Source organism: Magnolia sinica, chromosome 11 (genome assembly GCF_029962835.1).
Source record: "Magnolia sinica isolate HGM2019 chromosome 11, MsV1, whole genome shotgun sequence".
In the NCBI taxonomy this organism is placed as follows: domain Eukaryota; kingdom Viridiplantae; phylum Streptophyta; class Magnoliopsida; order Magnoliales; family Magnoliaceae; genus Magnolia; species Magnolia sinica.
Window position 1 is genome coordinate 68469665 of NC_080583.1, and position 11065 is coordinate 68480729.

The 11065-nt window shown below is 38.1% G+C and overlaps 1 protein-coding gene across 1 annotated transcript; it reads left to right on the plus strand.

Annotated features, from left to right (window-relative positions):
* The first annotated feature begins 1175 nt into the window (after positions 1-1175).
* LOC131218419 (exopolygalacturonase-like) lies at positions 1176-3799 on the plus strand. Its single transcript, XM_058212997.1, has 4 exons — positions 1176-2298; positions 2388-2693; positions 2827-3342; positions 3444-3799. Exons 1-4 carry the CDS (start codon positions 1939-1941, stop codon positions 3669-3671), a joined length of 1410 nt encoding a protein of 469 aa, XP_058068980.1. The 5' UTR covers positions 1176-1938; the 3' UTR covers positions 3672-3799.
* Positions 3800-11065: the final 7266 nt, after the last annotated feature.

The window sequence follows — 11065 nt, forward strand, 5'->3', positions numbered from 1 at the left end:
TTTGGATCAAGCTTGTATTTGTTTTTTTTCCCTTCATCTATATCGGTGTGATCTCATGAACAGGTTGGATGAGAAATAAACATCACTGTGGGTCCTAGAAAGGTTTCAAAGGTGGAAGTCATTATTCCAACTGTTTCCAATGGTATGGTCCACTTGATCTTTGGGTATACTTAAATTTTCATCTCAACCCCTAAAATAAGATGGAAAAACGGATGGACAGCGTGAATACACCAGATAGATTCATGGTGGGCCCAACAGAGTTTATTCAGTAGGAGAAGAGTAACTCAGTACGCAATCCGAATTCATCACAAATATAAGGTTGATCTAAAACTTCAGTAGCCGCGTGAAGATTTCAGCAGTAGACGTTCAATCTCCACTTTCCCTGTGTTGTCCACTTGAGCATTAGAACTGTTTCGTTGTTAGGCTCGTCATATAAAATAATTTTTTTAAAAAGGATAGACAGCGTGGGTAGGCCCATGATACCCCTGACAGGTAGGTCCTGACTGGGGTAATATCCAATCCGCGTCCCAAACGTGGCCGAAAAAGAGGGGGCGGATTGGGTACTAAACCCAGGACATAGTTAGAGAAGGATGATCCTGTCCTGGGCTCTGTGGAACCCAGCATAATGTATGTGTTTTATCCACACCGTACATCCATTCTCATAGGTTATGTTTGTTTGACATCATTCCAAAAATAAGGTAGATCTAAGACTCAGGTTGACCACACCATAGGACAATGACGCCCACCGTTGAAACTTTTCTACGGGCCACCGTGATGTTTATTTGACATCTAAAATGTTCATTAGGTCTCAAGGGCCTAGATGATGGGAAAACATAAATATTAGCTTGATACAAAACCTCCGTGGCCCATCATATTTTCAACTGTAGGCATTCAATCCCCATTGCTTTTTATGGTATGGTCCACTCTGAGCCTTAGATCTGCTTAATTTTAATCTTGTTCCCTGAATTGATCTGCCAAAATGGATGGAGGGTGTGGATGAAACACATAAATCACAGTGGGCCCCACAGAAACCCTAGCAGGACCGTCCGTATCTAACGAGGTACTTTTTGGGCTCCAGCCCTAAAAGGAGTTATACCATACTCTGGCCAAGCATGATGCTTGATACACATTACTTAGAAATGGTACATGTGGAATATATTAACTTAAACTAAGTCGATTAAATTCTGAAACACACTGTTACTAAGTTACATTATGACAATCAGATTGTTCAGAAAATCCTAGCCTCTGATTTATGAACACTTGTCCCTTGACATAAGGTCGTACAATCATTTTCATTTTTTACCGTCCAATAAATGTCCAACAATCTAATAATTACAGAAAATATTAAAATTATTTTTTGGTCTCTATAATACATCTAATTGGTACGCATAGTTTTGGACGGTTTATTTTAAATTAATTATACGTCAAGTATGAAATTTCTCATTAATTTTGAACTGCCTGTGTATTATCTGTCATACTCCGCCTAAGTATCAAATTATTTATTGGCCAGTGATTTTGAATGAATGGAAAGAGGTTTTATAAGGAAGTTGCAGCTATCTACCAGACAAAAATCTAAAAATAGCGAGACATTATAGATGGAAAAAAAAAAATTGTAATACAAACGAACACGATACAACCCCCTTCAGCTGCACACGTGGCAGATCAAACTACTGATCGTGACCGTTCACCCAGTAGATCCAATCATGGATAGCCAGTGATTAAAAAACCATATCAAAAGGATAATTCTAGTCATCTCTTCTTCTCCCCTTTCCCCCACAAAATAGCCACCGTTAAGTACTTTTCATTTCCATCATCCAATTAAAACCAAAAAATGGATGGCTAGGATCATCCATTTTGTGTAATATTTTAACCATGACCCATACACGGAAAGGCATGGTAGGTGCACGGTCTTGATCTTCCCCTAACAAGTGAACGGTGATGAGAATGCGTCCATCCTGGAATGGCAAGAAAGGTAAGTTGTTACAAGTTGAAAAACAAAGAGAAGTTAGAGAGAGATTGAGAGTGAGAGAGGTGAAGATGTTCTTACAGAACTTCATAAATACCCATGCAAATGCTCTCATTCCATACATTGAAAAAAAAAAAAAAAAATCAAAGTTCAAAAAATCACAATCCAAAAATACATTTTGGTTGTTTAGAGAAATGGGTTCCAAATCTAATCTTCAAATAGCTTGTTTGGTGTTCTTGTTTGCATGGGGAGCAGAAGCCGTCTCACCGGTGAAAGTTTTCAATGTAAAGGATTTCGGTGCAATCGCCGACGGAAAAACCGATAGTAGTAAGGTAAGCATGCAAGAAATAGAGTAATATTGGAATTTCACGTGCAAATGCAATGCAGGTCATTTTACTAAATTTGTTCATGTGCTTTGTAGGCATTTTTGGATGCATGGAAAGAAGCATGTGCATGGAATGGTATGGGTAGAGTTTTGATTCCCAAAGGCACATTCCTTGTGGGCCCCGTATTGTTCGAAGGCCCATGCAAGGGGCCCATTATATTTCAAGTCTCAGGGGTGGTGAAGGCGCCTGGTCTTGAAAAATTCCCATCGGATAGTTGGATAGTGTTCCACTACATCAACGGCTTGATGGTCACTGGAGGTGGGACATTTCACGGTGAAGGAGCTGAAGCTTGGCCACACAATCAATGTTCCAAGAACAAGAAATGCAAGTTCTTACCAACTGTGAGTTAATGATTCCTAGGTGGGCCGTAGATATGCCTACTTCTCATCCTATCCTACCATGCATGCATGCATGAAGATTTAGTTACTAACGAATTGAATTCATGTCTTGTGTTTCTTCTATTCACAATCACAGTCCTTAAGATTTATTTCCGTCACCAATGCAACCATTCGTAGCATATCTTCAGTCGATAGCAAGCTCTTCCACATGAACATTGCCTCTTGCAATAACATCAAGATCCAATCCATTAAAATCTCCGCACCTGCTGAAAGCCCTAACACGGATGGTATCCACATAGGGGACTCGAGTGGGGTCAGCATTGTTCGATCTGTAATAGGCACTGGCGACGATTGCATCTCCATTGGGTCTGGCAACTCCAATATCTTCATCTCTAACGTTTTTTGTGGACCGGGGCATGGTATTAGCATTGGTAGCCTTGGCAAGTACCCCAATGAAGCAGATGTGGTCGGCATCAATGTTAGGAATTGCACCCTCACGGGCACTACCAACGGCATTCGGATCAAGACATGGCAAGACTCTTCTATTCTATCTGCATTCAATTTTACATTCCAAGATATAGTTATGAACAATGTCGCTAATCCAATCATCATAGATCAAGAGTATTGCCCATATATTTCTTGCAACAAAGAGGTATGATATTACTAACTTCCTAAGAAAGATATTACTAACATATATATGGAATGTTTTATAAATCTCTCAACTCATTACGTTTTCTTGGTGTTTGTTTCCAGGCTCCTTCGCGTGTTAAAATCAGCGATGTTAAGTTCATGAACATTAGGGGTAGTTCAGCATCTCAGGTTGCAGTCAATTTCTTGTGCAGCAAAGGTGTGCCATGTCAGGATGTGCATCTGCAGAGCATCAACCTGGAGTATAATGGATTGGATGGACCTGCCAAATCCTTATGTTATAACATCAAGGGAACTTCTTCTGGCATGCAAAGGCCACCATCTTGCCTCTAATCCTCTTAGTTCTTATCATAGATAGTTTCTCAACACTTAGAAGGAAATTAGGATGAATATATTTAAGTTACATGGAGCTTTCATCCTTAACATTCATCAGTCGATGCGTGGGGTACTCATACATTGTACTGCTCGCACTCCGAATAAAGTTAATTGTTTCTTCACTCAGTTATTTCTATGTTGATTTTGTTAACGATATTTCTTTAAAAAAATCTAGCAGATCCATGATTAATACTAATACATAGAAATTGATGGATGCTCTAAAGGGATTGCAATCCAAAAAATGCAAATAGATTTTCAAGAAGAAATCAGAGATGATGATTTAAGAAACTCTCTGACTCAACTCAACTCAGTGAACTTATAGGCCTAGTCACTGTGAAAGTTGCCACTGCAATCGACTCAGTCCAAAATATAGTATTCTCTTAAAGAGGTTGATCAAACACTTGCCAGATTATATATTCATCCACATGGACTGTCCAATATATAGCCCTGATCATTGGTGCAACTCTGTCCAAACTTCATTCTAGGGTTTGTTCTCATCAACAGATATCTGTGGACTCTTTAAGGTGTGATTTGGTTAAGTAGGATAGAACAAACTATGTGATTTTTGGGCCCTCTCTCTCTCTCTCTCTCTCTCTCTCTCTCTCTCAAGAAGAACATATTTCCCTGAAATTTTTAAGGCATTGTTTGGAAAAATGTAGGCTTTAAGAGGGGATTGCACTTTCAGAGGCCCAAACAATTACGCCTAGCTTTCTAGTAACATGCAATACACCAATGCTGATAGTTAATAGCTTGATTTGAAGACCCTACCCCTGTCAGTACCAAAAATTTGAATGAAATGGAACCATCTTCAGCTCTCCTCCAATACCAGAGGGACCCAGGTTACTAACAGAGAGCTACTATGGTATTCAACTTCCACCAACCAGGAGGAAGGTGCAGCCAAATGCCTGTGGTTATAACCAGGTGACTTCTATGGTCATCAACGACTCCTTTGCAATTGCCAAAGACATCAAAAGAAGACATCTACCAACTGAGCTATCTTCCTGAGCGAAGTGAGACATGCATGGAGTCAGATGCTTCTTCAATTCTTTTCCCTAGTGTACCTGGGCCATACATGCAGTATGAAAGATCTTTTAAAAGCGCATATTCATTTCCAATTCCACCAATTACTAAACAATTTCCAGCTACTGTCGAAATAGCAACCAAGGTTAACCCAGGATAGTTGGTCTTTTTGGTATATGGTACGAGAATAGGCATGTAGCACAGTATTTCCTCCAATACATGGTATGTTGGCGGTAGGATCATGTGCATCACTCCAATACCAACATGTGTATGCAATCTGGTTTAATGTATGAACTCATTGCAATTTATATATGAAATGATAGACCCACCATGCTTTAGTGTTATATTATAACTAAATAAATTAATCATGATCCTTATCTAAGCCTTACTTCAATTAATTGGGGTCAGCCTCATGATTCCTGTTCTGCCATTCCAATGTTTGGAATGTCATACTATTCAGATTCATGATGAAAGTTAGAGCATTAGTTTAAAGCAAAACCTTCCTTTATCCAGTCCTGGGACTAGCAATTAGAGCCCAAAACAACAACAGACGCTATGTTATAGATTATTACATGGGTTGATTACAACTAAGTGCAATCTAATAGTCTATTACATAAGTTGATTAAAATCAATGAGTAGATTACAACCAACTAGTTATTATAACTAAATGAGTAAATGTATAAATCTTTACACTATAAATATAAATTTTTATTAAATTAGTCAATAGCAAGTATATAGAGCTATAATTTCAGTTTGCTAGAAATAAATATCTGATATATTTAATTACTTTATATATATATATATATATATATATATATATATATATATCAAAGTAATTTTGATTCAGAATCTGCAAAATCAAGCAAAACAATAGAATCTACTAGCATTGGCAAGACAGCCTTTGCTGAGCGATGTCTATTAAAAATCTATAAGAAATTCGATACTCAGATATCGAACAATCACTCCAAAATTGGAACTTACCACAAGTTCCTACAAATGAAATATACATTGAGGGATCTTTCCAAAATGATGAGTCACTTGAATCTGATTTCATCATCAAAACTGTTGAACAAACAATTCCTATATCTCACCAAAATGAAGATTTATCTTTACTCTCTGTTCGAGAAATAATCCAAAATTCTTCTAAATATAATTACCTTCATCTAGGGTTTGTTCAGGTTGCTGTAAAACCATTAACTTGATTGGGTTTACAGACTTCTTGCCTGGTGACTTTAAGAGACAAAAGACACCTTGCCTTTAATGATTCCTTAATTGGAATGGTTGAAGCAACCCTTACTGATGGACCTGCATATTTTATATGTATCCCAAACTATGCTGTATCTTTAACAGATAAGCATTTATCAAGATTTCTAAGATTAGGAATCTATACCCAGGGATTTAATATGTTATCAGGAAGCAAAAATATTACGATAACATATCGTATATATTACAAATTAATGAAAACAAATGCTCCAGGGACAGCCTATGAAGACAGGGTTAAAGGTTTAACTACTCTTTTTATAGCTAACCTAAACCACAATATCGTGGTTCCCAAAAGAATTAAATGGGATGAAATCAATATTGCTAAATGGCATATTGAAGATGCCCATGAAAAACTTCCAAAAGAAATAACTGAACCAGATATTATACAAGTAAATAATGATGGTTCTGTTGATATCATCTTCTCCAAATATTCTAAAGAACCAAGTTCTTCTTTTCAACTTACTTCTTTTCCACAGCCAAATTCTATTCCAAAAACAGTCCCTACTCATGTTTTTAGTCCTCGATACCAAGAGGATGAATATAACCCTACGGAAAGTGATTTTATACCTTGAGGAAATGTCATTTCCTCTGGATCCAACCTTCCAAAATCATTTGCTATAGATACTGAATATCTAAAGCAAGATTTCCAAAAACATCCTTTAACTAAATGGTATTTTAAAAATATACTTGAAATAGTTAAAAAGGATCTTAAAGAAAAATGGTATCTTCACATGGAAACAGTGAAAGAAACTATCCCTTTCTTTACATGGTTTACATTAAATACTGAACAAATTCCATCTCCCTCAAAGGAAATTCTTATGCTCCAAAATCTCACAAGAAAATGGGAATCTCAAGCAGGAATTCGAATAGCGAATTCAATGTTTAGTCCAAGAAAGTGCTTGACTAGCAAGCAATTGTGAGCCTTCTTAATTTCTCGTTTTCTCTTGTGTTTGCTTTCTTTCGTTTTTGTGTGACACTGCTGCTCACAAGAAGAATAAGCGAAAGTATATATATATATATATATATATATATATATATATATATATATATATATATATATATATATATATCATCGGGCCGTATCAAATGGGCCGAATCAAATGGAACTTCCCATGAGGTTGAGCTGTGTGGGCCCCACTGTGATGCGTGTCGAACATCAACACCGTGCATTTGATGTCCCCTTAAAATGATGGGATATCCCAAAAATCAGCCGCCTAAGGAACTCAGGTGGCTATGCCATCTAAAATAATGTGAAGATATGCCCAAAACATATAAAAGTAGTTGGCGGGGCCCACCTAAAATTTGGATGGTCTGACCCCTCGTCCAAGTGGGACACACATGATGGATGGGTTGGATTTGTGAATCACACCTTGGTAGGCTCAACAAATGATTATGAATGTTTTAATGGGAGGATAACCCCTCTCAACTTTTGTACTGGCCCACACAAGTCATGGATTGACTTGATTTTTAAGCACGAGGCCCACCATGGAATGTTGTATCTGACTGATGGGATAGATGTTCGGCAATCATCAAGGTGGGGCCCACACAGCTCGACCTCATGGGAAGTTCCCATGAGCTCGACGCATAGAACCATTTATATATATATATATATATATATATATATATATATATATATATATATATATGGAAATGGTACTATAAGGTTGACCTCTGGGAACGCTACTATCACCAATTGTGTGAGGTCCTTCATGATATATGTGTTATATCCATACCGTCTATCCATTTTGAGATATCATTTTAAGGCTTTGCTGTAAAACTCAGGCAGATCCAAACCTCAAGTAGACCACGACACATAAAGTGGTGACAATGATGCCCACTGTTAAAACCTTTCTACGGCCCATCATAATGTTTATTTTACATCCAACCTGTCCATAACGTCACATAGAACTGGATGAAGGGACCCAACAAATATCATCTTGATCCAAAACTTTTGTGGCCCGAAGAAGTTTTCAATGGTAGGCGTTCAATCCCTACTACTTTCTATGTTATGATCCACTTGAGCTTTGGATCTGCTTAATTTTTATGCTAATGTCTTAAAATGATTTTTCCAAATGGATGGACGGTGTAGATATAATACTTATATCATGGTGGAGCCATGGAACTTAGCGAACAGGGTCAGTGGCGTGTGGCACACCAGCCTCTCCGCTTCCCACACGGAAGGGGAGGCGGATTAGATACTGACAGGTTGAGTAGCGAGTCTACTAGTGAAGTGATGTCAGCAAGTTACATGGGTTCCACTATGATGTATGTGTTATATCCATACCGTCCATCCATTTTTAGATATCATTTTAGGGCATGGGCCAAAGAATGAGGCAATTAAAAAGCTTTAGTGGACCCCACCACAGAAAACAGTGGGGAGAGTGATTCCCACCGTCGAAACTATCCTAAGGCCCATCATAATGTTTATTTGAAATCCAACCTGTTCAAAAGATTTTTTTTTTTTTTTAAAAAAAGACATGAAATAAGAGAAACCACAAATATAAGCTTGATATAAAACTTTTGTGGCCTATAGAAGTTTTTAATGGTGGGTGTCACTGTCCCACTGTTTTCTGTGTTGGGATCCATTGGAGCTTTGGATTTAACTCATTCTTTGGATATTGCACTAAAATGATCTCTCCAGATGGATGCAAGGTGTGGATACAAAACATACATCATGGTGGGGCCCATGGAGCTTGGTGACGTTACTTCGGTGGCTAGTCTTGCTACTCAACCAATCAGTAGCTAATCTACGCCCTACGGAAGGGAGCAGATTAGGTGCGGCCTCCGCCTAACCTAGGACAGTGCGTCCCTCATCATGGGGCCCAACTTGATCTACATATTGTGTACCCACATGGCCCATCTATTTTGGAGTAGTTAAATGCCTACTGTTGAGACCTTCCTAAGGTCTACCATTATTCTTATATACCATCTATATTGTTCACAAGGTCATTCTTAATAGGATGAACCGAAAAGACAAAAATATTAGCTCAATCCAAAACTTCTGTAACCCACCAATGTTCACCAACAGACATCCTCACTATTTCCTGTCGTGAAGCCTACGTAATTTTTGGATCTGCCCCACTTTTTGTCTCATGCCCTAACATGAAATAAAAAAGCAGATGGATGGTGTGGATTTCTCACAACATGATAGTGGCCCTAACTAACTTCCTATCACATTAAGCTTCCCGAGAGGTGTCGCATGTTCCCCCGCATTTTGAATGTTTATCATCCAACGGCTCACACTAAGACACGACTCGACCGTATGTTATGGTTCTATGTGCTCGACCTTAGTTCATATATATATATATATATATATATATAGTTTTAATCAAATGTAGGTTATTAAGTGTCAATGAATGAACAAAAAAAAAAGGGGAGAGAGAGAGAGAGAGAGAGAGAGAGAGAGAGAGAGAGAGAGAGAGATCATAAGCCAATATGGGCTCAAAATCTGGTAGTGTCCAGTTTTGAGTTGATCTACCGAGTTTTAGAACTATGCTAATAGTTGTATGTATGCATCCATGGGTCATTGTATTATTGGGTTACTATTTACGATGGACATTCTTGAACAGTGGTTTCTGTGATCATAGATAGCTGCTATTGGAATCAATGCCAGAGAAGAGAGAGGCGGCCAACCAAGCCGTGGTGGAGAGAGAGAGAGAGAGAAAGAGAGAGAGAGAGAGAGAGAGAGCATGGGGTGTGAATCCATTCCTCTTTTTAACGTCTCCAACGGTCGGTGAAGATTTGTTGAAGACCAAATCCTCTTGAATCATAGCAGTCCTATGATTTCAAATCTTTGCTTTAAGGGGATTTGAAATACAATCGATTCCAAATCTCATACGGTTTTTTCCCCTCCAAACATATAAAGCACAAAGATGGATTTCAAATCTACCAAAAGACTCGAATCACCACTGCCAAACAGGGTATAATTAGGATATCCCACGGGTCCAGTAATTGAATGCATGCGTTAGTACTATCTCTGCCAATTTATTCATTTGAATAAGGGCGTTATTTGATATGATACTCTGGCTTCCTACGATCTTGGTATGCAAGAACAAAAAAATGGTAGACGTGGCACATATCAACTCAAATTAAACATTCTAAAATGTGAAAACTGCCATATTTCTTCAACTCAAATTAAACATTCTGAATGTAAAAACTGCTGGCTAAGTTACGTTGTAAAAATCATATTGGTTGAGCAATCCTAACCTCTGATTCGTGCAAATTACTTTATGAAAATGAGATCATTAGTTATTTTTCATTTTAACTATCCAATAAATTTAGGTAACCAAATAAAATCTAAAGTACTTTCCATAATTTGGACACTTTTGTTTGAGTTGTATGTCACTAATGCAATTTCTCAGTAATTTTGCCTTCCCAGCAATTTCCGAAGGCCTTCATATCACGTATCACATTCTGCCCCAGTAGATACGGGGGACTGAGTTTTTGTTTGCACAGCGTTCATGGTTTCAATTTCTGACAAGTGCTACCATGGTTCCATAATCCAGACCATTGCTCTAAGTCTCACCATGGATGAAGAATGCCCCAAAAATCCCGAAAGATTGGAAGATACCAGAAAAACATTTGAACCATTTTCAGTGGCATTTCTTCTTTAGACCTGTAGGCCATGAGTTTATTAAAAAAAAAAAAAATCGTTTCATAGAGATTTTTTGAGGCATGGTCCATCCCCAGAAATTGTCATTTCATGGAGATTCTTCGAGGCATGGTCTATCCACAGTGAGGGAGATGTTTTGAGGCATGGTCCATCCACAATGGGACACAGCAGACCAACGGCCTGGACTTCCAATGAGGGAGATGTTTCATGAAAGTCATCAAGAGTAAAAGGCATTACGTTCTGTACCTTTTTAAGCTTAAGCTTAAGGTTGGGGAGAAGACCAAACTGTTCGCCCTTCAGGTTTGATCTCGGGTCCTGCTTTTAAAACCTTGCTTCTAATCTACTAAGACAACCTCAATATTCAATTTCTATAATCTCATCTCTTGATTGAAAAAAAAAATAAAAAAATGCGAAACACATGACATGCCCGTGAGAGAAATAAAGAGCAGTTCACGTC